This window comes from Artemia sp. Qi Xiang Cuo, chromosome 21, assembly GCF_049724085.1.
Source record: "Artemia sp. Qi Xiang Cuo chromosome 21, ASM4972408v1, whole genome shotgun sequence".
NCBI lineage: Eukaryota > Metazoa > Arthropoda > Branchiopoda > Anostraca > Artemiidae > Artemia > Artemia sp. Qi Xiang Cuo.
This window is the reverse complement of record NC_142814.1, coordinates 12,269,867-12,296,957: the sequence shown is the minus strand read 5'-3', so window position 1 is coordinate 12,296,957 and position 27,091 is coordinate 12,269,867. Positions and strand designations below refer to the sequence as shown.

The 27,091-nt window shown below is 37.4% G+C and overlaps 2 protein-coding genes across 3 annotated transcripts in view; one reads left to right on the top strand and one right to left on the bottom strand.

Moving 5' to 3' along the window:
* The window catches only part of Stat92E (Signal transducer and transcription activator Stat92E), a 176,938-nt gene that overhangs the window by 140,711 nt on the left and 9,136 nt on the right, over positions 1 to 27,091 (bottom strand). The gene's annotated exons all lie outside the window — the stretch shown is intronic.
* LOC148939243 (uncharacterized) lies at positions 6,266 to 6,994 on the top strand. Its single transcript, XM_089106824.1, has one exon. The coding sequence runs from the start codon at positions 6,266 to 6,268 to the stop codon at positions 6,992 to 6,994; it is 729 nt and encodes a 242-aa protein (XP_088962950.1).

Genomic DNA, 27,091 nt, shown 5'->3' with positions numbered 1-27,091 from the left:
AAAAAACGAATTATTTCGAACTGACCCCACTCCCACTGTCCTAATCAGTTTAACTCAATATGCAGGTTAATTGAGTAAAGTATTTGAACAGTGTTTTTTGTTTTTTTAGCCAGGTGATTACCGTAATACATTATATATATATATATATATATATATATATATATATATATATATATATATATATATATATATATATATATATATATATATATATATATATATATATATATATATAAGCTATATATATATATATACATTGTTAAATTTTTTACATCTTTTGAGTCATTTTCTTTTGTATAACTAATTCCTAAACTATATTCATGCCAATTACCCCGCTCCCTTACCCTCCACACCCTACATGTTTCTCTTCTAGTTCTAGCCTATTTAACCCTCAATATCGTATGTCTATGATAGTATCCTGCAGGAGAGGCAACGACAAGGAGCGTAGGACTATAGAAATTGAAAACACGTGAAAGAATCAAACAGTTCCGTGGTAACGAACTTTAAGAAAGGAACGATGCGGTTCAATAGTAACCGAAACTCTAATAAACAGAATCTTGGTAACAATGGATACATCAAAAGAGTCAAATTTTGATCATTATTCAGAATATATAAAATTCATCAAGTTTAATGTTACCCATCAAAAGTTACGAGCCTAATAATATTTGCCCAATTTTTGAAAAGGAGGGGATACACCTACTTTAAAGTTTATTTATTTACGCTTATTATTCAATTCAAACGGCCTCTGTGTTTCAGGAGTCCTTTTTAAATGATTGGAACAAAAGTCAAACTCAGCGTAAAGAGCGAGCTATATATGATAGGACAATCCCTCATATACGTAATAATTATTAATTAATAATTAAAAATTAATAATTTCTGTTCGTATAAAGTTTTAATGTTGGTCCTTACTTTCAGTTGAAAAAACTTATTTCTTTTATTTGATACTATATAAGGAGACATAGACAAATCCGGAAACTCAACTTTGCATTTTTTTTTTATGGTAATTCGGACTCCATCGACCGTCAAGACATTAGCATAATTGAAAATATCAATTAGATTGGACAATTTAGATAAAATTTATTAACGTGTTGAATTTCAACAACTGTCTAAAATATCGTATCTTTCCTTTATTTCCTTCCAAAGTAAAGGGAAAGATGAATAATAAATAGATGATGAAATAACAGTACAAGTTAAGGAAGAGACAGCTTCCCTCACATACGCAATAATTTCTGTTCATTTTAAAGTTGCTCCTTACTTTCAGTCGAAAAAAAACTTTTTTTTCATTAAACTTTTGACCATTTTTAAATCATGCCAGGAAATCTGCTCCTCTCCCGTATAAAATTTCCCCCGTAAACTTTGTTCTCCATGGAAAATTTTCACCAAAGGCCCGCCCCCCCCGAAATTTCCCCAAAAAAATTGTCATCTCTCATGGGTGATCATATCAAACCATTAGTCCTATAAAATCGGAGATTGCTGATTTGAATGGAAACTAAAAGTTCTAGTGCTCTTTTCAAGTGACCAAAAAGATTGGAGGGCAACTAGCCCCCCTCTAACGCCTTTTCTCCCCAAAATCGCCTGGCCAAACTTTGAGGTAGCCATTCTGTTCAACATACTTTAGAGGTCCTGTAACTATGCCTTTGGGGTTGGTATGACCCTCCCCAGCCCCCGGGGAAAGGGCTGCAAGTTGTGAAATCCGCCCATTGTCTACATATAGTATTTGTTATTGGGAAATATTTAGATATTTTTCGGGAGGGGGGGGGTATTTTCTACAGGGATGATTTATCGTAGAGGGATGTTTCTGGGGGTGAACTCTCCAGACGAAATTTGACTCGGGGGGAATTTAATAGAATTGATATACAAAATTGATTTTATTTGTCTTAATTTCTCTTTAGTGACTTAATTTTACCTGTGGAGATGTTCTGGGATATCTTTCCGGTGGAAATTTTCAGTGGGATTGGAATTCTCTTGGAGATTTGCTGTGGAAAAGGAGGGGGTTTTGGTATTCCACAGCAAAAATTTTCTATGTGGGAATTATCACCAGGAGAAATTCTCAATGTGGATTTCACCGGAAGAAACGTACCATTGGGAGAGGGCAGGTGTGCAAAAAGTTCCAAAGCTGCCAGTAGCAGAATTCCAAAAGCTACCGACACTTTAGCAGCACAACTTGTGTTTTGGAAACTTTGCTTTGAGCAAAAGGTATCTTTATACGTAAAATTTGCAGAAGAGTAACAAATGTAACTTGCAGTTGGAAATATAAACATTTTTCTGAATCACAATTAACAATTTAACCTAATTCAGTGACAAGCCATATACTAGCAATAAATATCTTACTCCATAATTTTATATGTACCATTTTATCAAAAGTACCATATCATATTTACTCTAATACTGCTATTAGAGTACAGTATTCAAAGTCTGAAGCATACTGTACATAGGCTACTGCTGTTCAGTGCGTAATTTTTGTCAAAATCCTGGGGGGGGGGGGAAATTCGGAGCAAGTTTTCCCAAATCAAGTGAAAATGACTTTGAAGTGATCAAGTGAAAAAATTAGCCATTTATTACCATAAAAGCAAAGATATACCAAGAAAAATGGCCTGTTTCCCTCGATGCTTGAATTATGCAGGCTTATCTAAGTTTTGACAAGATTTTTGCCTGAAACTAAATTTCAGCTGGGGGGCAAACTGAGGTATGAGGGGGGGCAACCTGAGTTCTGGAGGGGACAGTTGTCCACTTTGCCCATAGTAAATTACACCCCTGCTACTGTTATTTTATGGATGGAGTTATTCACTCCAAAAGATCCTAGACTGCAGTTGAACTTCTCAATGAAGCATGGATGTCCGCCAAAAATATTGCAGGGGGAGGGCACCAGAGTAGCAATGGTGAGGGGAGGAGGAGCAAAAAGATCTATTCCTTTAATAAGTAGGCCTACTTATGTATTATACCACCAACGCCACAGTTTATATAATATACCAGTAAGTTTACCGCAGATGATTTCTGACTCTTCATTCTCGGTGCGAACAAAAAGCTCCTCCCACTCATTTCTGCACTTATTGTCCACTTATTGGTTGAGTGGTTTTGTCAGTACTTGTTCCGTAGGTGATTATTCTTTGTCTACCCGTGAAAAGATCTAATGCCGCTTATGCTTTTATCTGCAAAAACGTTCTCTGGAGCACTCGCACCTCGGTCCAGGTTTTTATAATGGGTGGGATAAGGAAAGATCATACTGGATAATTATATAAACTGTGACCAACACTCGAGAAGTGAAGAATATTATGCTTTTACTAGCATAGGAAGAAAGGTCAATAAGTCAATGATCTATGCCTAGTTTTGATGTGTAGTAAATAATTGAGACAAAAACTTTGTAAAGTAGTAAAAAAATTATGTCAAGTTAAGTGATAGTTACTAAGGGTGGATTTTCACCAGTGATAAATCACTAGGGGCGGCAACCCTGAACGAAAGGGGATTTTTGGGGAACCGATTTTTTTTTAAGAAGACAGAGTTGAGGGTAAATCCCCAAAAATTTTGGGATAGTGGAAACACTTGTATTTTCAGACAAAATCTGCCAACAAATTTGAAAACTGCCAAATAGCATTGCTACTTTGTTACCCCACTTTTTGGACGGCAGGGAGAGGGGGAGGATTATCTGAAAAAAATGTTCCATGTAGGGGGATTTCTAGCATGACTAGAAAAACGATTAGAAATAACATAAAGAAAGTCGTTTTTCAAATGAGAGCATGCCAAGGAGAATTTTTAAGGCGAAATCGTCTGCAAGAAATTTTCTGGGGGGAATCAGCAGCGAGGATGGAATTACCCGGGGGGAGGGGGGTAAATTCTACGCACGAGGAACTTTCCATTGGGGAATTTTTTTGTGGGGAGGGGATTTTCCACGGAGAGGAAGCCGATTTCCCGGCATTATCTGAAAACGGTCAGAAATTAAACAAAAACACAAGTTTTTTTTTCAACTGAAAGTAACGAGCAACGTAAACTTTAAACGAACAGAAATTATTCCGTATATTATAGAGGCTGCCCCCACCTCAATACCCCGCTCTTTACGCTAAAGTTTGACCTTTTGTACCAATTGTTTAAAAACGACTCCTGAAACACAAGTGCCGTTTAATTAGAATCAAATATTTATTAAAATTAATAAAACCGTTAGCGTAAAGAGAATGGTATTGAGGAGGGGGCAGCCCCTTTCGTATACGGGATAATTTCTGTCCGTTTTAAGTTTTGAAGTTCTTTACATTCAGTTGAAGAAAACTTTTTTTATTTAATTTTCATTAGGATCGCTTGACCTTTTTAGGGTGTTTCGGCTACTATTTGGCCGAGTCGCTCCTTGCTTGTAGTTGGTCACTACGATTAATGAAATGCATGCTGAGATATGAGTATCAATAGCTTATTCACGTTCAGCCATCTTTGACTATCATTCTCATAGCAAACCTACCATTATTACTATTAATAACATACCATTTGCATTAGCTTATGAATTAGCTTATGTCTAATTAAGAGAAGGAACCTTTCAAAGTAAAAGACACTTTAAAACTGAGAAACTGAAAGACATTAATCCTCAGGTAAAATACTCCGGCGCTTGACCAATTCATTCCATCGGCGCAAAATCGGAGAGTAAATAAATCCAGCAATACTACATTGAGCAAGGCCGTATCCAAAGGGGTTTGGGAACATGACCCCCTTTCCCTAAAATGTCTATTCAACTCATAAAAACAGAACAGAAATGCATTGAAACAAATTTTTGATGCGTTTAAAGTCGTTTTATACCCCCCCCCCACCAAACAAAAATCCTGGCTAGGGCCTTGACATTGAGTAACAAAAATAAAGGAGTAGAAATCAAATAATGACTTATGATCACTAAAAGGCCAAATATCTACGAAACAAATAATTATTTTGATTCGTAATAATAATAACAATAATAATAGTAATAATAACTTTATCGCTTTGAAAGCCGTAGGGCCATAGCAATAAAAATGAACAATTCAGTTATAATTAACGTAAGTGTGATAATGGTAATAAGCTTACCTTAGCTATGGATGTCAGGTATTGTGTTATCTTGGAACGATAATTTCGACAGGACCTGTGCCTATCATCATCAGGTTCAAATTCAAGACTCTTGCCAGGATATAAAATCACTAAATAAAATAAAACTAAAATCACTGAACAACACTAATAATGAGCCAAACCCGAAATTACTGTTGTAATATGTCCCGGACTTTGGTAGAGGCATTGATGGCCGCTATCCTAGTAGATCTCAAAAAGGTTGGGTCTATAGAAGTAGGGTGGAGTTTTTTGCAAGTTCTTAGCCTGTGGGTAATGGGTTCCCAAACTTCGCTGATGCGGAACTCTCCATTGTCTTTATTAATGGCTGGTTTGTTTTGAGCAATTTCCAGAGCTTCTCTGATTTTCTGCTTTAAGAGTTGTGGAACAATAGCAATAAGTTGAGCCTGGTCAAACTCAATGGAGTGAGAAGGGTTTTCAAAAATATGATGGGCCAGTGCAGAAAAACTATCTTCCTCCTTAAGCTTTGTCTTTTTAAGGCAGGCATCAATGGAATCAGCATGTTCTTTTAATCGGTGATGTAGAGATCTAAGATCTATATCTCCTATATAGGAAGAAAGCTAGAACCATTAATCACCAAAAATTCTTACAACAATGTAAGAAACAAAATTTAAGTCCTCATTCTAAGAGACCCAGAGTGAAAAAATGTATCGATAACGATAAATCCGCTCAGCACAATACTGGCCTAATCTTTATTAATCATAAACTAAAGGACCTTCGACAGAGTAAAAACATGGTTTCTCAACAGATCAATAAAATTAGACAACAAATGAGTAATACTCTTAGCCCAGAAGATTTCACTAAGGTTGGCAAGATCCATGACAAAGATTTTAAGTTTGTTTTTTCAATAACCAGGAAAGTGCATGTAGACAAGCTAGAAAAACTTAAATTTGAGAAATTTGGTACTAGGGTTACACATAATCCTAGAGTGTCATCAGGTTCAGCCGTCATCAATTTAAGTCAACAAACATTTGACCAAAAGAAATTAGACATTCTTTCAAAAGGATGGAAATTTTCTATCCCCCCCCCCAACCATATACCAGTCGAATAAATTCTCTCCAATCTGGAGTCAGATTTAATACTAAGCAAGAAAACAGTCAATGTTGATCCACAATATATTAGTATTTTAGTTTGTAATGCTCTCAGAAAAGCTTTGTCCAAAAAGAAAAATGTTGAGGAGAATCTAACAAGAGATGAAATGAAGCTCCTCACAGATCTCAAGAAAGATACCAACATCATAATTACCAAAGCTGATAAAGGTAATGCAATAGTAATCCTCAATGAGACCGAGTACGTCAGCAAATCATTAAACCTCCTGAATAACAACAAAGTATATGAAAAAGTTAATGTCAATGCTGTAAAGGTTGCTTATGATAATGTTAAAAACGCTTTGGATAATCTTAGTCTCACAAATAGGATTAATGATCAACTTTATCGGAAACTCATTCCAGTCAGACTGGTCAGTCCTAGATTTTATGGTGCACCCAAATTTCACAAACCAGATATTCCCCTTAGACCTATTGTGTCAACAATAGATTCAGCTACACAAAAGTTGGAAAGGTATTTGGCTGGTATTTTAAGATCCATAACTCTTAGCAGTCAACACACAATAAGAAATACCAAAGAAGCAGTTGAAAGGCTAAAAAGCATCAACATCTTGGAGAATACCACAATGTGCAGTTTCGATGTTGTATCTCTGTTTACTAGCATACCCTTGCCCCGACTTATACCAGCTTTACAATCAGCTTTTGAAAATGATGATTCCTGGAAAGAACTGACCAGCTTAGACACCAAAGACATCATTATTCTCACGTCTTTATGTCTGAACAATGCTTACTTCACTTTCAGGCATCAAACCTACAAACAGAAGTGGGGCATACCAATGGGATCAGCCTTGGCACCAGTTCTTAGTGAGGTGTTTCTATAATATATCAAAAATAATATCTTCAAGCAGGAATTCGAGGATCTCCAACTCTACATGAGATATGTAGATGATAGCTTAATAATTTGGAATGGGAAAGAAGACGAATTAAGATCCTTTCTCAATATTTTTAACTAGCAGGTTCAAGATATAAAGTTCGCCATTGAACTCGAAAATAACCACAGTTTACCCTTCTCAGATGTTCTCATCACCAAACGGGAAACTAGGTTTGACTTGAGTGTATATAGAAAGCCAACTCATAGTGATAGATATCTGAGATATGACTCTTATAACCACCCAATAATTAAAAATTCTGTAGTCTTTTTGCTGGTTGATAGAGCGTTTATAATGTGTTTCTCTGATTTGGAGCTGAAGGCTGAACTTGATCACATAAAAGATGTTCTTATAGGCAATGGCTACCCCCAACAACTCATTGATAAGGTTATCTCCAGGAGAAAGATTAGCACAAAAACGAAGAGCTCCCCTAAGACTGAAGAAGATAAAACCTTTTTGTCATTACCTTATATTAAGGGGATTACTGACATTTTAAGCTCCAAACTCACTAAGCTAGGCCTTAAGGTGTTTTTTCCTTCTGGAATGACCGTCTTCTCCTTCTTAAACAAAGGCAAAGATAAGATCGCTTCAGATCTACCAGGAGTATATGAGATTCCTTGCAGTTGTGGTGATACCTATATAGGTCGTACCATGAGATCTCTACATCACTGATTAAAAGAACATGCTGATTCCATTGATGCCTGCCTTAAAAAGACAAAGCTTAAGGAGGAAGATACTTTTTCTGCACTGGCCCATCATATTTTTGAAAACCCTTCTCACTCCGTTAATTTTGACCAGGCTCAACTTATTGCTATTGTTCCACAACTCTTAAAGCAGAAAATCAGAGCTCTGGAAATTGCTCAAAACAAACCAGCCATTAATAAAGACAATGGAGAGTTCCGCATCAGTGAAATTTGGGAACCCATTACCCATAGGCTAAGAACTCGCAAAAAACTCCACCCTACTTATATAGACCCAACCTTTTTTTGAGATTTACAAGGATAGCGGCCATCAACGCCTCTAAAAAACCCTAGCCAATTTTACAACAATACGTCCGTGTTCAACGTAGTATTAGTATTTTTCAGTGATTTCGGTTTTATTTTATTTATTGATTTTATATCTTGGCAAGTCATGAATTTGAAAATATTGATGACAGGCACTAGTCTTGTGAAAATTATCGTTCTAAGATAACACAATACCTGACATCCATAGCTAAGGTAAGCTTATTACCATTATCATGTATAAGAGTCAGGTTGGCCTCAGAGAATATATTAACATAAGTACTACCAGGGCCGTATCCAAGATCTTTTTCGAGGGGCGTTTTACAAAATTCGGGGAAGGAGGGGGGGTTACACACAAAAACCATCAAAAAACGCATACAAAATTTGTGTATATCCTTTTTTATTACGTTTTTACGAGTCAGGCAAACATTCCGGGGGGATGGGGATCGAAGCGCCAAACCCCCCCCCCCTGCTGGATATAGCCTTGACCACTACATAAACAAGAAGATTACACTAATTACAAAATCTATTTCTAGTGTCCATTGCTAGCCAGAGAAATGGTCCTGATCTATGTACACCTACAAAACACTATGCTCTTCAACCATCCCTCGCTATGCTCTTAAATCCCTCACTATGCTCACTGCAATCACTATGATCACTCATGAGCAATCACTACGCTCACTAAATCCCTCACTATGCTCTTCAACCATCTTACATCAACCATCACTTTCTTTTGTAAGTCATTCAATTCTTCAAACTCAACATTCATATGTCTCACCCAAATCTACAGCCATGGGGCAAAGCAAGGACCATGGGGCAAAGCAAGGACCATCCTGACCCTGCCTCCTCCCTAAATATTTTCTTCTTGTCCCAAGTGGTAAACTATTCGCCATCAATTCAATAATGTACTTTAGCCTTTGCTTTCTTAAATTCATCACAAAAAATACCCCTTCACCTCACGTCTCCTTTACAGCCACGTGGAGTCGCAGAGATATTAGTAGCATTAATTTGAGAAGGTAATCTTCAGATATCAATCAGAAATTGATTAAGAACTAAACAATTAATTCTTAACAAAGGGAAGTAGTGAAGAGTAGTTGAAAAGAATAAGTTGAAGAATTTCAAGGGACAATATTAAATTAAGAAAATTAATTTAAGAGGGCCATGATCAAACAGGGAACAACCACAGCAACAGCAAGGCCGCATCCAGGGGGGGGGGGTACCAGGTTTGAACCCCTGGAATTTTTGTTCGATCCGTAAAAAAACAGCAAATACATATAAACTAATTTTTGATGGTTTTGTAAATATTCTCAGTACCCCCCCCCCCAACAACAATTCTGGGCGCGCTCTTGAACCACAGACTTTCTTTTGCGGCAGAACACATATGGCAATTTTGAGTCAATATAATACATTCCCATTGCACAGGCCAGTCTTTGTAGGGAGCCTACAGGTAAAAAGCCGCAAACTTCTGTGAAAATCCGTATTACACCACCAAAAAGTCAATTTTCGGTCAAAATTCTCCTTTCGAACAACCCGTAAGATCTCCCCAGCCAGCACCACTATCTAACTTTATCTTATCTGTATGGTATCATAAGCAGCGCGATAGCGCTGCCTAAATAAAGAACGATGTGGCCACAATGTATTATTTTTTTTTCTTCTTATCCATACCCGGGCACTTCGTATCGAAGGAGTTGTCGTAGAACCTTCGAAAAGGGCTCATTCGATTGGAAATTGGAGGGGCTAGTGCCCTTTTTAATAGTCAAAAGTGATTGGAGGGCAACTAGCCCCCCCCCCCACGCCCATCCTTCCCCCAAACACATCCAAACAAAATTTTGAGATAGCCATTTTGTTCAGCGTAGTTGATTTTCAGATAGAAAATATCTTTTTGAGGAGGACACTCCCCCACAACCCTCGGGGCAAGAGTTTAAAGTTGTGCACTGAGGGCATATAAGAACGATATTGGAACGATGTATCATTTATTATTTTTTCCTTTAGAGCAGGGCACTTCATATGGAATGGGTCGACGTAGAAACTTCAAAAGGGGCTCATTCGATTGGAAATCGAGAGTTCTAGTGCCCTTTTTAATAGTCAAAAGTGATTGAAGGGCAACTAGCCCCCCCCCACGCCCATAATTCCCCCAAACACATCCAATCAAAATTTTGAGATAGCCATTTTGTTCAGCGTAGTTGATTTCCAGATAAAAAATAAGTTTTTGAGGAGGACACTCCCCCACAACCCTCAGGGCAAGGGTTTTAAGTTATGCCCTGGGGGCATAAAAGGTTTTTATAGAAGACACTGTCGTCTATAAAACAGAAACTTCAAAGCAGGCTCATTCAATTTGAACTTCAAAGGGCTACTGCCCTTTTAAAGTCGAAAGTGATTGAAAAGCAACTAGCCCCCCCCCCCACGCCCATCATTCCCCCAAACACATCCAATCAAAATTTTGAGATAGCCATTTGTTCAGCGCAGTTGATTTCCAAATAAAACATATGTTTTTGAGGAGGACACTCCCCCACAACCCTCGGGGCAAGAGTTTTAATTTATGCCCTGAGGGCATATAAGAACGATATTGGAACAATGTATCATTTATTATTTTTTTCCTTTAGAGCAGGGCCCTTCATATGGAAATGGTCGTCGTAGAAACTTCAAAAGGGGCTCGTTCGATTGGAAATTACGAGAGTTCTAGTGCCCTCTTTAATAGTCGAAAGAGATTGGAGGGCAACTAGGGCCCCCCCCCCCCCCCACGCCCATCATTCCCCAAAACACATCCCATCAAAATTTTGAGATAGCCATTTTATTCAGCGTAGTTGATTTACAAATAAAACATAAGTTTTTGAGGATGAAACTCCCCCACAACCCTCAGGGCAAGGGTTTTAAGTTATGCCCTGAGGGCATAAAAGGTTTTTATAGAACACACTGTCGTAGAAACTTCAAAACAGGCTCATTCGACTTGAAATTCAAAGGGATAGTGCCCTTTTTAATAGTCGAAAGTGATTAAAGGGCAACTAGCCCCCCCCCACGCCCATCATTCCTCCAAACACATCCAACCAAAATTTTGAGATAGCCATTTTGTTCAGCGTAGTTAATTTCCAAATATAACATATGTTTTTGAAGAGGACACTCCCCCAAAAACCTCAGGGCAAAGGTTTTAAGTTATGCCGTGGGGGCATATAAGGTTTTTATGGAAGGCGTTGTCGTAGAAACTTCAAAACAGGCTAATCCGAATGGAAATTCAAAGGGCTATTGCCCTTTTTATTAGTCGAAAGTGATTGAAGCGCAACTAGCCCCCCCACGCCCATCATTCTCCCAAACACATCCAATCAAAATTTTGAGATAGCCATTTTGTTCAGCGTAGTTGATTTCCAGATAGAAAATATCTTTTTGAGGAGGACACTCCCCCACAACCCTCAGGGCAAGGGTTTTAAGTTATGCCCTGGGGGCATATAAATTAGTACAGAAGGCGTTGTTGTAGATACTTCAAAAGGGGCTCATTCGATTAGAAATTCAAAGGGATAGTGCCCTTTTTAATAGTCGAAAGTGATTGAAGGGCAACTATCCCCCCCCCCACGCCCATAATTCCCCCAAACACATTCAATCAAAATTTTGAGATAGCCATTTTGTTCAGCGTAGTTGATTTCTGGATAGAAAATATGTTTTGAAGGAGGACACTCCCCCACAACCCTCAGGGCAAGGGTTTTAAGTTATGCCCCTGGGGGTATAATAGGTTGTTATAGAAGGCGTTGTCGTAGAAACTTCCAAACGGACTCATCCGATTGGAAATTCAAAGGGCTAGTGCCCTTTTTTATAGTCGAAAGTGATTGGAGGGCAATTAGCCCCCCCCCCCACGTACATAATTCCCCCAAACACATCCAATCAAAATTTTGAGATAGCCATTTTTTTCAGCGTAGTTGATTTCAAGATAGAAAATATGTTTTTGAGGAGGAAACTCCCCCATAACCCTCAGTGCAAGGGTTTTAAGTTATGCCCTGGGGGCATATAAGGTTTTTATAGAAGGCGTTGTCGTAGAAACTTCAAAAAATGCTCATTCGATTGCAAATTCAAAGGGCTAGTGTCCTTTTTAATAGTCGAAAGTTATTGGAGTTAAACTAGCCCCCCTCCCTTTCTAATAATTCCCCCAAACATACTTAATCGCAATATTGATTTAGTCCTTTTGCTCATCATAGTGGATACCCAGACAGAATAAATGTTTTTGAGAGGGGCACTCCTCCTCAAACCTCAACGCAGGGATTTTAAGTTATGAACTGAAGGCAAATAAGGTAGGAGTAGGAGTTGTTGGCACAAGGACTTCAAAAAGGGTCCTCCGATTGGAAATTCAAAGGGCTATTGCCCTTTTTAATAGTCGAAAGTGAAGGGAGGGCAACTACCCCCCCCCCCACGCCCATCAGTTCCCCAGACACCTAAAAGCAAAATTTTGAGATCGCCATTGTGTTCAGAATAGTAGATTTCCGAATATACAATATATTTTTGAAGAGGACACTCCCCCACAACCCTCAGGGTAAGGATTATAAGTGATGCCCCGGAGGCATATAAGGTTTTTATTGAAACCTTTGTTGTAGTAACTTGAAAAAGGGATCATTCGATTTGAAATTCAAAGGGCTAGTACCCTTTTGAATAGTCGAAAGTGATTAGTGATAATTTTTGTTGTTGTTGTTTAGACCAGGGCACTTCGCATCGAAGGAGTTCTCGTGGGAACTTCGAAAGGGGCTCATTCGATTGAAAATAGAAAGAGCTGGTGCCCTTTTTAATAGTCGAAAGTGATTGGAGGGCAACTAATCCCCCTTCCACTCCCACCCTCCCACGCTTACCCTCCCATTTGCCCATTACGCTTAAAAACTAAATGTTGCCTTGAGATTAAATCAAAATGCACTGTGATTAAATCAGTTGCTATTCAGTCTCTGACCTGTTAAGATCAACTTGTTCTTTCAAAAGGATAAAATGCAGTTTTGAACAAGTGTTGAAAAAGGATTATATTCGGAATCAATTAGAGTCCGTAGCTAATTCAGTGACTGTTATTTCGTAACATTTTGCTGGGGGTTAAAGTGACCTTGATTCAGGATATCCATTTAGATTTTGGATAATTCTTACATCCAACACCCAATTGTGAATGGTGGCTGTTGTTTAACCCTCCCCCTCCCCCTGCCTCCGTGGTGACGCAAAAATCGAGTGAATACCTGTTTTGGTTAATACATTAGCTGGCTGGCGCTAGACTTTTTGAATATTGATTTGGAATATTTTGTTTGACCTCACGTCAAGATAAGTCTTTTGCTTCTTTTTTTATCTTGCTACTGATAATCATGGCTTTTAAACAGTTTGATCTTGCTCTTGCAAAGTTCAAGGATTATCCCCTCTGGCCAGTAAGAATAATCAAAGCTGGTAAAGATACACGAGGCAAGCCAGTTTATACGGCATTTTGCTATGGATCGCATGATGAATTTCGCCTCGTGGATGCAAATCTCCAAGTTTATGATTCTACCACTGTTAATTTGTCCGCTCCTGCTTCAAAAAAAAGCTTTTGAAGAGCTTGCTACTACGCCTGATATTTACATGAGACTATCAAAAACATACCTTGCGCTGAGAGGTAATGATAAGAGCAGAGCAAATGGCCCAGCATTAGCATTATCTAGCAGTATTAGCCCGATACAACAGAAACTTGTAGCTACCCAAGCTGAACTGGATAAAACAAAAAATGACCTGATGGAAAGTATAACTCAAAAAGTTTCGGAAAAACTGGCTAGCTCAGACTCTCTTAGGGTATCTACTGAGCTTATTGCTAGTCAAATTTATGATGCTCTCATGATTGAATTTAACCCCAAGTTTCAGCGAATTGAAAAGTCGCTAAAGGGACTGAGTAATGAACTTGAAAATTTAGAGGACAGACTGAACAGGTTTGAGAATAAGTTGGATAGTTATGAACAAGAATCACTACTAGACAGCTTAGTTTTTCACGGTGTTAGGTAGAAAACTGGTGTTGACACTCGTTCTGCTGTGTTGCTAAACATTAATAAAAAGATGTCTTTGCCTGAAATTAGTGCAAATAAGGTAGTGAACGTGTATAGACTTAGACTGAAAAATGCTGCTACAGCTGATTCAACTCAGGCGGTTACATCTGCTTCAAGGGTCGCTCCAATAATAGTGAAGTTTTCGAGCAAAAGCGTTGCTTGTAAAGTGTTTCAAGGCCAAATCCAAGTTGGCCTCTAGTGGTATTTTTGTTGTTGAGTCTCTGACCAAGCAGAGACGAGATATTCTGAATGCGGCGAAAGACAGATTCGGTCAGAGGAATGCTTGGTCTGATCGGGGTCAAATATTGGCAAAGCCTAGTGACGGGACTCCAATAAAAAAAATAAGGTCTCTCGCTGACTGTATTTAGTTTTTTTTTCTGTCTGTTTGTTTTTGTTTTTTTATTTTCTCATGGATTTTTTGCTTATTGTCCCTTTTATTTATTTTTCTTCTACCAATTCACTAGTTTTTGGTGCATTTTTTTCTTATCTGTTTTTTTTTCTCAAAAATATTTTTTTTTTATATTTATTTTTAGTTGCACTTTTCGTTATTTTTTCTCTTTTTATTAATTAGGTTGTTTCATTTTTTCGATGTTAATATTTTTCTTCTGCATAGATGCCATAGCTCTGCTGTGATATCGTTAACCTTTGGTCTGGTGAGTTTGATCGCGGAGCGGATCTACCATCCACCGTAAGTAAAATGATTAATTCTTTTGGTGACCATGGTGATGTTAACTCTTTGGGGGAACGTTTTGTTGAGTTACGAAATAATCCTTTAAATATAGAAAGTATAATTATTAATGCAGTTGGAAGCAGAAATATGAATTATAATGATCCTAATTCAGTTATTGAAAGTAAACATGTTTCGAAATTAAGTGGTTCTGTCTCTTCTAAACAAGATGGTATTTTCTCTGTGCTTCACCTAAACATTCAGGGACATTGTTCCTCTTTTGATGAGCTGAAACGGATCGTCAGTGGTGGAACTCCGGATGTTATTGGATTATGTGAAACTTTCCTGGATTCAAAAAAGGATATTCTTTTAGACACCCAATGATGTAGGATGGAGAAGATGAACCGGAAACAGATTGCGAAAGGTGGCCTTGTCCTGTATATTGCCGATCATCTTGTATATAATTTCCGAAGTGATTTGAGTAGAAATGAGGAAGGAATTTTTGAATCCCTTTTTATTGAGATTGTCAGGTTGTAAGGATTTAGTTGTCAGTTTGGTTTACAGATCTCCTAGTGGATCTATTACTTCGTTTATGAAAACTCTGGAAGAGGTTTTGGACTTAGTCGAAAAGCATTCTTGCGAACTAAACCTAATGGGGAATTTCAACCTCAACCTGCTGGATCAAAATTCTGCTTCAGCTGCAAATTTTTGTCAATGATTCTTTCCGCGGGAACTCTACCCTCAGTTTGTATACCAACCCGAGTTACTGAGATGCATGCATCACTTATTGATAATATTTTTTCGTCACTAGATGTCTTAGATAATTCGGTGATGGTTAGTGACATTTCTGATCATTTCCCTGCTATTTCACGATATAGGACTGCTAATCGATCGCAGCATAAAGCTTCGCCATCTAATCTCTCATTTTTCCGTTTTGGTGTTAGTGAGATCAGTCTACTTAAATCTCGTTTGACTGATCAGCCATGCGATAGTTTGGATTCTGAATCGGATTTTAACCGCTCTTTTGATTTCTTTTATGATTCAGTAAAAGAAGGTATCCTAGAAGTTTGCCACCAGAATCCAAAGCCTCATACCTCGATAAGGATAGTACTGCTGAATCCGTGAATGACTCCAGGTCTCCATAAAAGCTGGAAAAGGAAAGATTATCTGTGGAAGCTATACAGGCATTCGTCATCTGCTTCTTATCATTAGCAGTTCAATGCTTAAAGGAGTATTTTTAATTCTATGTGTCGGAAGGCCAAGTCTAAGTATTCTGGAAATTTTCTGAGTGTGGAAAGGATGTTGGGAAGACATGGAAAATTATTAATTCTGTACTTAAACCTACTCCCCCTCCGCCTTCAGTTCCAACAACTTTGATAGTTGGTGGTAAAATTGTCCAAGGAGAAGAAAATGTTCAGCTAGAGCTTACGTCTTATTTTGCTAATATAGGAAAGACGACTGCTTCCTCTGTGAGCTCTACAACTCCTCGTTGCGATTTCAGAGCCTATCCTGGACCCCCATGTTTAAAGTCAATGGTCTTGACCCCTGTTTCTGAGTTTAAGGTAGGTCAGATCGTAAATGCACTTAAAGGTTCATCGTCTTCAGGGCCAGATAGAATTCCTACAAGGGTTATCCGTGCCGTTCTGCCTGCTATTCTGTCACCTTTGACTAAGCTTGTCAATCTGTCTTTCGAGAAAGGAATTTTCCCTGAATCACTCAAGCGAGCTAAGGTTATAGTGCTGTATAAAGGTGGGTCCCGGAGTGGTCCTGCTAATTATGGGCCACTTTCTCTTCTATCTGTTTTCAGCAAAATTTTTGAGAAGGCTATGCTATCCAGGCTTCTTAGTTTTCTGGATGTCGAAAAATTTTTCCATGATTTCCAGTTTAGATTCCGAGTGAATCACTCTAAAGAGCATGCTTGCGCATCTCTCTTGAATTTCATTCATTTGGCAATAGATTTTGGTCTTATCCCGGCAGCTTTATTTTTGGATGTTTGTAAAGCTTTTGATTCTTTGACTCATCAGATTCTTCTTTGGAAATTATCGCATATTGTTATAAAATCAAATGCTTTCTATTGGTTTGAATCATATCTTTCTGGTAGACTTATTTCAATTGATACGCTTTTCCGGAGCCCTTCTGGAGTAGAATATGGCGTCTCCCAGGGATCTGTTCTTGGTCCCGTTTTATTTCTGATTTACGTCAATGATCTGATTTCAGTTGCCAAAAACACCAGTCCTCTAGTATGCTGCAATATGTGTCATCCAGATGTTCCTTCGTGTCCCAATGCTACTTCTAATGAAGATTGCCTCGTTGCTTTTGCTGACGACAGCACTTTTGGGACTCTAGGGAGGACGGAATGTGATATCAGGTCTAATCTGGTGGCAATATTTGAGAGAGTAGTTTCATGGTTTAAGGCGAATTACTTGGCCTTGAATGTTGCCAAGTCACATTTTCTTATTTTTCTCTAATTGGTGTATAGCTTTCCCTCAACTGACACAGCTTCAGGTGTCACAAGGCTCCTTGTGTAGACCAAAGAATCGGTTGGTCCTGTTTCTTGGTATCCTGCTTGAAGAGAACCTTTCGTTTAGACACCATATAGTCATGATTAGAGTTAAGGTCTCACGGAGTTTGGGTGTCATTCGAAAACTCAAACACACCTTTCCTGGATCTATTCTGAAGCTTCTTTTTTCTGCCTTGTCCAGTCATATGTCTCTTATTGCCCCATAGTATGGATGTCTACTTTTCCTTCTACACTGCGGTCGCGTTCTGTCAATTATGTAAAAACAACGCGGCTTGGTTTGGAAACCAAACGTTCTTAACCAAGACCGCTTCTAAATCTACAGTGTATATACATTCTTTCTTGCGCCGCTTTTGTTTTTCATCAGCTTCATGGCAATCTTCCAAAATCTATTCAAAAAACTCCTCAGTTTATTTCTGATTCAGCTCCATATAACCTTCGTTCGTCACATAATATCTACATTCCTCCTACTCCCACTGTGCGGTCAGATTTCAATCCCCTCATCGCTTGTCATCAGGTTTGGAACTCCCTGGCTTCTTCAGTACAGAAATGCCTCTCGTTTGGCACTTTCAAGAGGATTCTTAAGGACCATTTAGTTAAGAATCAAACAGAATAGTTTTTTTTTTTTTTCTTTTTTTTTTTTTTTTTTGTGGAGTTGATGTCCCCTGAATGTTTAGTTTTGTTATATTGTGGTCTTCTCTGCGCTATGACTCCCAGGCCTCAGGTATGGTTTCTTTTTAATTTGTTTTGCGATTGATTTCTTTTTTATGGTTGTTTGGATATATTGTATTTTCTTTTTTTTCTCATTCCCCCTTGTATCCCTGGCCATGGAGCCTTTCGAGGGGGATTAGGAGTGTTGTGATTGGATTGTATGTATTGATTGGAATATTCAATGTATGCATATTTTAATGTTTTTCTATTGATTTAGTGTTTGATTTCAACGGTATGTATTCCCCCTCTATTACAGGCCTAGGAGCCTTTGGGGGATTAGCACAATGTATTTTCTTCTATGATTAATTGATTATGAATAAATCTTATCTTATCTATCTTAATGCTAAATCCCAATAAGACTTCTCAGCAATAACCCAAGAACGACTGAGGGTATTATGTTCAAACTTTCGGGAATACTTTTGCTCTTAAAATTCAACCAAATCAAAATAGCGTAAGTGTATCCAAGCTATCAAAGAAAGTAAACATATTTATTTTTGCAAATGGTATCAAGTGTTCCATTTCAGGTCAACTAGAGGAGGTATGAAACTAAATTAAACAGTACTATTTTTTAAAAGGGTGTATGTTGTTAAAAATTGCTGAAAATTTTTCTCCAGCATACAAATAGCAGGCCAAACAATAAAGTTTTAAAAAAACGAAAATATTTAAAGTATTATTTTCTTTTTCCCTGAAAAGACTATGTCAATACAAAACGAACAGAAATTAATTAAAAAAAACTTTTTCACAAAATAAGTTTTTCTAAGAAAAGTAAAGAACTCCATTAAACAAAAAAGAGCAAAAATAAAATCAAATAATCTACCAAGCGTGAAACTATCAAAAAACCAGCATCGATAAATAAATAAAGCTCAAAAGGAACAGAAATTACAATAAATAAGCTAGTCAAACTCAAACCCAACAGAAATTAACATAAGTTGGGCGCAAAACACCTATGCCTTCCCAAGGCCAGAACCAAATTTGCATTTTCCGGATAAAAATACAAACAAATGTGCATTGTCAGTTTAATATACACATACTGATATTTAGTAATCAAAGTGTTAATATTATTTGATTTATTAAAGTTATAAAAGTAAAAACATTTATATTAAACATTGAACAATAATGTTTAAACATTAAAAAACAATAGTAAAAACATTAAACAATAAAATTTTCAATTCAAATGTGTTGAAATGCAATTATTAAATAAAATACTTTATTAAATATAAAATAATTATTAAATAAAATATTACGAACTGGCGATAAAATTTGCTATATGTTGATGCACATGAACTAGGGCAATGAGAGAAAATAGGCAAACGGGCAATGAGAGAAAATCCCAAACAGAGAAAATAATTTTAAAAACAACATTAGTGTTTGTGAAAAGATAATAATAAATTATCAGGAGCCATTTCGGAGATATTTCGGAGATAATTTTGATATTTTGCCGAAATCACATTCCGGAGATAGGATTCTAAGTGTCGTCTCTGCCAGTATAGTTGTGCCATTTTTTAAAATTAAGGATATCTAATCGTTCTCTGTAACTCGAAAATTGTTATATTTAAAAAAAAGGAGTATGAAGGGAGGTTTGTTTTCGAAGTAGTATGAAGGGAGCAGTATGAAAGGACTACGAAGGGAGGTTTGTTTTCGAAGTAGTATAAAGGGAGGAGTATGAAGGGAGGTTTGAAAATATCTGTCGAACTGAAACATCGGAAGAGTGATGAAACTCAAGAGCAATATGTGTGGTTCTCAGGGAACTCAACCGCGTTCAATTCAACCCATTTAACCCAACCTTTTTTCAACTCAACTTCTCTTGAGCTCAACCCTCATTTAACTCAACCCACTTTGATTCAACCCAATTCAATTCGACCTCTGCCGAATATGTTAGGTTATATATCTATCCCACATTCAATTCCGCCCCGGTAACAAGTTAGGTTAAATGGGTTTGATTTGAATAGGAGTTGAGTTACATGGGGATTGAGATGCACGAGGGTTAAGTTACATGCACACCAATATAGGTTATTCCATTATCTGAAAATAATTTCCACAACTGAAAAAAATCAGAAAATAATTTCCACCACTCAAAACCACCAACAATTTTCAGTTACAAAACTAGGGAAATTCAGAATAGAGCTAAGCTCTTAGAAAGATTTGGTCCACTTTAGAACAGTTGTAGCTCAAATGAACAAAAATCTGTAATTTCGAAGGTCAAACTGTTCGTGGTAACTAACTGCAAGTAAGGAGCAAGTAGACTTAATAGTAACCGAAACTCTAAAAACAGAATTTGGTAACAATTGTTAGTTACATCAAACAATTGGCTTTTAGTATGATTTCAAAGAATAAAATTCCTTACAGAAGAAAGACCATGGATGCGTCTTTATTAGTTGTTGTTTGTTTTTTTTATTTCAGAGGTGATCATATCAAACCAAACGGAAATGGAAAGCTCTAGTGCCCTTTTTAAGTTACCAAAAAGATCGAAGGTCAAATATCCCCCATTCATGCCCATTTTTCCCCAAAGACACCCAATCAAAAGCTTGAGATAGCCATTTAAATCAGCATAGTTGAAAGGTCAAATAACAATAAATTAGGAGATAAAAAATACCCCAATACCCCATGGGATAAAGACTGTAAGCTACACAATTTGCCCCTTGCTGAAATATAGTATTTATTATCAGGACATATACGGCATTGTTTGAAGGGGGGAGGGGGGGTTCCACGACAAGAATTTTTTTGTCAGGAGGGAAAGTTCGGGGGAAAAGTTATCAGATTAAATTTTAAAATGAAGTGGTTATTTTCTGGCTATATTTTAAAAACTGTCATGAAATAAATATAAAAAAAAGCAACTCAACTGAAACTAATTAGTAACATTAAAACTTAAAACGAACAGGAATTGTCCCGTATGTTAGAGGGATACCCCTTCCTCTACCCTCACTCTTTACACTAAAGATCCACTTTTTGTCACAATTTTTTATGAAGACTGCTCAAGCCCAGGAGCAAATCTCCGGAATTTTTATTGGGGGTGGGGGGGGGCAGAAGGGTCCATATCTGGATAGTCAAAGAGCATGGGATGTATAATATTTTCCTCCACATTATTGGGGGGGCAACTGCCCCCCCTCCCTTGCCAACCCCAAACGACGCCCCAACTCAAACCCCAGGGCAGTTGAATTTGAAAGATAAATATTTTTAAAGAACCTTAAGACTTTACCGTAAAGAGCGAGGGTTAAGGAAGGGGTGCCACCCTATTATACGGGATAATTTCTATTTGTTTTAAGTTTTAATGTTGCTCATTAGTTTCAGTTGAAAAAAAAAATTCTTTTTTATTTTAATTTATTTAGCAACAACAGACTTTTTCAACCATTCCATAATTCTAATGACAATTTCTTACACTTCTGCGTCTAATTCTGACGACCAACTGCAACATAGCACAAGAGGGCAGAGAGTGAAATAGTAAACGCCAAGACTAGCGGCAAATTTCCACTCTTGCTGCTGCAACAAATTCCACAATTAAAATGATGTTCCAAAAGATGCAAGTTTTTCGTTTTCATTTGCAATCTGTCATTAAAATTTAACAGAACATGAAAATGTCTAGACATGAAAAGTCTGAATATTTGGCAATGATAATGTAAATTCCCAGAAACCGGACTGCTATTTCTAAACTAGGTTTAACAATTCAATAGGCAATTGAAACTGAGATTTTTTGCAAAATATTCTAAACTAAAAAAGGATTGTTTATTAGTGATTAGTAAAGAATCATACGCTATCGATGAAATTTTTCTCCAGCCACTTCATATGAAATTGGGGGGGGGGGGGGGGGGGGGTCATAGAACTTTGAAGCGGATTCACTCAACTAGAAATTGAAAGCTCTAGTGCTCTTTCATGGTTGAAAGGGATTGAAGGGCAACCAGTCCCCCTTCCCGCGCCCTTTGTTGCTACCCTGCCGCGCCAAATAACATCCCAAGACATCTGATCAAATTTTCAAAATAACCATTTCAATCACAGGGCCCCCACAGCCCCTGGAGCAAGGGTCACAGGTTATGCAATTACCCATTGTTTACTGGCAGTGGCGAGGTTAGGGTTTTGAGTTTGGGGGGATATAAACAATATGCCGACAAAATCGTCCAGTCTGCTGATGACTGGAAACAGGGGTCAGCAAAATCAAGCTAAATTAAGACGCCAAAGACGTCCGAAGTTGCAAGGCATCGGCACAGTGCGCCTACGCCTTGGAACTTTGGGGGGGGGGGCTCCCTTACCTGTGTGCCTCTTTACAGGTAGGATTTACAGTGGTAAAAAGTAGGCATTTTTCAGCTTAGATGTCTGATAAGCTCAAATGACTCATGATCCAAATGACTCCGTAAGTCCTCGGGCTGAGGAGACCCGAATGCAGAAAAAAAACATACAAAAAAAATTCCCCCTCCCCAGAAAACCATCCTAGCCGAGTGGTTAGGACGTTAAATTCGGAATCCTTTGTCCCAGAGGACAAGGGTTCGAGTCCTGGTGTTGCTGGTTATTTGGTTTGAAACATAGGTCAGTAGCATGACTCTAAACTCAATCAGAGTCGGCACAGTTCTAAATGAGTGCCTAGAGAAATCTGCGGGAAGTAAACATCATGGGTGTGCAAAAACACAGGATGGTGCCCCCGCCCCCTCATTGCACTTCCTGACTGAATGGGCATGAAACGGAGATAAGCACCGCCATTAGGGACTATACAGTCCAGTACCGTATTCTTTATATTTTTAACTTTACTCCCGGACACGGGCCGGGACAGACCCAACAAACTTTTATGGACGACATGAATCCTAGACTCACAGGTCCCTGCGAAAAGGGAAACCTAATGCAAAAAAAAACTTTCGCAGCACAGTCCCCAAACATGGGGTTACAAAATTTTATTTTTCTGATCCGCTGAAAACTTACATCCTAAAGCCATTGGGTCAAGATCACAACAAAAAAGGGAAAGCTTTTCGTTCCCCGAAATGGGCCAAAAGACTGTTGTTTTTTTTCCAAACAACTTGGAACTATACCTGTAAGCTCCTGGACCAGGGGGCCCTGATGCACAAAATGAAATTTGAGTGGGGGGGGACACGAAAACTAAAAACTGGAGCCAGAAACTGCTGTTTCCGATGGCTGGAATCTTCCGTCTGAAAGTGCTAAAGTCAAACAGAACACAATTCGCATAAAAAACTGAAAAAATATTGAACTGCCTTGGGACAGGTCCTTTAAGCTTTTTTTATTTGCATGATGCTTCCAAGGACTACTGTCTATGCTAAGTGGATAGCAAATTTCTGTTTGGAGGGGGCAGGAAATGAGTCATAAACCTTGTTGTCCCTAATCATTTTGAGAATAGTAACAGCAAGTTCCCTGCCAGCAGAAACCTAGTACAAAAAAAAAAGAGCTTAGAGGCATAGTCCCTCTAAAATAGGGCTAAAACTGTTTTTTGTTTAGCTCAAAACTTAAATCATTTTGTCCTTGGGCTGAAAGGACTCAAAAACGAAAAAAAAAATGTGTATTCCTCCAAAAAGAGCCAAACGCTTTTTTCGCTAGCGGTATGGAACTTACAGTGCAAATTCGACAGCAAAGGGGACCTATAATGCACAAAATAAATTTAGGGTTTGGGCATGGGTGCCCTAAAATGGTTCAAAAAACTTTTTTGTTTGGCTTGTAAGGTATATCCGAAATTCTTTGATCCAAGGCGACCCCCATTTACAAATAAAAGATAGGCCTCAAATTTGGGCCAAAAAAACAAACCAACAAACTTTTTTTTCTTGATATATATTAAAAGTTAAAACTGGAAATCCCTGGGTCAAGTTAATCCAAATGAATAAAGGAGTTTTTAGTTTGTGGTCACGTCTCCCCCCACCTCTGAAAATGGGGCCCTAAAGAGAATCTAAAGAAATTTCTTGATCTGTCCAAAGCTTTTAAGGATGGATTCGGTATCACTTTGCTATTACAAGTGGTAAGCCACAGTTAATTTCTCAAACATTTTAACTTGGGATCAGCTTTTCATAATGAACATCTAGTCTTAATCTAAAACTGAACAAGTGGAAGAGTCAATTGTTCTGTGTTTTTTTTTTTTGTTTTTTTTTTAAGCAAGTTTGGCTAAAATACCCAATAAGCTGAACCCAAACTTCTGTGACAGCAAGAAGACTGAGCAAATTTAGAAAGGATAATCAGCCTAATCCTTTTTTTTCTTTAGAGACCAATGTTCTATGCCCAGGATGCAAGATCATTTTGGCCCAAAATGTCATCACATTAACAGTTGTTGGAATTGTGGGGCAGATGACAATAATCCTGTTCATCTTGATCAATAAGAACATCACTGGTTCTGACAATGCCAGAAAGAATACAATGGTCAATATATGTTAACAAACCACTATCGTGTACATAATCATTTGAAGACTGTATCTTCAAACAAGATCAGGCAGTGAATCTAAAAGAAAAAACAACAAAAGTGCCTCCCTCCCCCTAGATTTTGATACATGCATTTTTATTGTGTCCCCCTCCGTAAGTCTCTGTGAATTGAAGTAACTGGTCAAGCTTATTGCAAACTTAGCTAGAATCCAAATGAACACTCATCACAGTGAAGATATGCATGAATAAGAACTAAGTTAGGATGACGGATAGCAATATAATGATAACCTCCATGGCAAAGAATAGTTGAACACGGGGATGCACGTCGATTTTTTTTTGGGGGGGGGGGGGTATTTAAAGTCTGCTGCGGTAAATTTCTTACTCAAAAGTACTCCCTCAAAGACCAAGTACCTACCAAGGCCAAATCCCACTGGAACACCAAAAAAAAGGTAAACTTAATTTGCATAAATTTTCAACACCTCATCCCCAAAGATGACCATCCACTAAAAGTCTATTCTTACTTGGACGTCGCTCTCTGTAGTGAACATGGAACCTAGTTTTTGGTATCCTCATATGAATCAGAAGCCTATAATAGGCATAGCAAAAGGTGTCAACCTGTCATCACCTCAGTGAGGGGGTGAGAGAGTTTTGCTTCATAATCAGTTGTTATACCACAGTTGTCCTCAGAGAGTAGGGTTATGAACTACTACTCACTGGTGTATCCTTTTTTTATTTTTGCAGCATGTATCTATAGTAATAGGATCATGACAGATGGCTTTATATTGGCAACTAGGTTTGATAAGATTATGTTGCAAGTTCTTAGCCCTCTCATGAAATATACCATTAAAAAGTTTTGAGGAATTAAAAATTCCAGTTTTAGTGTATACATTGAAAGAAAGACTTCAGATTAAACATTTGAGGCAATTTAGAGACTTGAAAAAACATACTAAATTTTATGAGAACTCCTAGCAAAAACTATGTGTCAGTTCCTCTTCATTAGGAAACTGAAACTTGCTGAGGGCAAAAGATGCTCTTAGAGGAACAAAACATCAAATCAGATAATTTTGATTCAAATAATCATCCTTACCATCAATATTATAGGAGTAAATAATAACATGTCAGTCATTTTCTCAGTTTGCTTGAACAGTTTGATAAAACACCACAAAATGTTTGGTATGTCAAAGAGAATAACACATTGTTTCCATAACAGCTAGTACATGTTGGGGCATCATAGCATGTGAACTAAGGTGGCAATTCATGCAGCCCTGCAGAGCAGGAATAATACTTTTCCTGCAATTTTTGGAGGGGGCTCATTCAACTGGAAACTCATAGCTCCAGTGCCCTTTTTAAGAATCAAAAGTGATCAGAGGGCAACCACCCCCAAGCTGTTTTCCCCAAAATACATCCAATCAAAATTTTTAGATAGCCATTTTATTCAGAATAGTCCTATGGCCTAATAATTATGGCTCTGGGAATGGCAACACCCATTCTGCAGCCCCTGGTACAAGAGCTGTAAGCTATCCAAGTTGCATAAAAATAAGGTTGGTCACAATTGGCTTTTAGGTAATTGAACAATAGGGAGTATATATATTTATATATATATATATATATATATATATATATATATATATATATATATATATATATATATATATATATATATATATATATATATATATATATATATATATATATATATATATATATATATATATATATATATATATATATATATATATATATATATATATATATATATATATATATATATATATATGTATATATTATTTTATGTATTTTATTCAATAAAGGAGGAAGCCATAGGCTTGTTGCATAGCAAACACAAAAAAATGACAGCTCAAATAGCAACATTGCAAAACACAAAACAAAAAAATATTAATCAGTAAAAAACAACTATACAACAACTATATTACATAAACTGTTTTTCAAAGAACTCAGTTTCAACAAGAGCACTCTTAAATGATGCACTGTTTGCATAGAAATGATGGTATCAGGTAGACTATTCCACCCAGTCCACATTATCAACACCCTTCATAATATAGAACATATTTATTAGGTCAATCCTATCCCATCAAAACTCCAGTGAAGGAAGTCCCAAACACTCCAGTTGATGCTGATATGGTAACTGACTCAAATATGGCACAAACTTTGACACCTGATGTTGAACCTTTTCAATTTGCTGCAAGTCACATTTCCATGTAGGATACCATACAGAGGAACAATATTCTACCACCGGGCGTACTATTGTCTTGTATAGTGTCATAAAAGTGTGAAGGTTAAACTTTATGAAACTTCTCTTAATCTGAAGCAGACTGTAATTAGCATTTCATGAAATTATTGACACATGCTTGTGAAACTTCAACTAATTATCAAAGTGAATACCTAAATCCCTTACTGAATCCTCAGATGAAACAGGTGTATCACCAAGAAAATAATGATAATTCAAGCTTTTCGAAAAGCAATGTACAGTACAAAACATTTGATACACAAAACATTAGTAATGTAAGTACACAAATAAGTACATGAGTACACAAGTACATTACTGTACAAATAAATATAGTAATGTAAGTATAAAACATTTTTGATGGTTTACAAAAATGGAGTTCGATTTACACCAATCATTTAGGGCATTCAGATCCTCTTGAATAAGGGTGACGTCTACCGGGGAGATGACACTTTTATACAGTTTTATATCGTCCGCAAACAGTTTGACAGTGGAGTGACGAAATACTTCAGGTAAATTGTTGACAAACAAACAAAATAACACTGGGCCCAAAC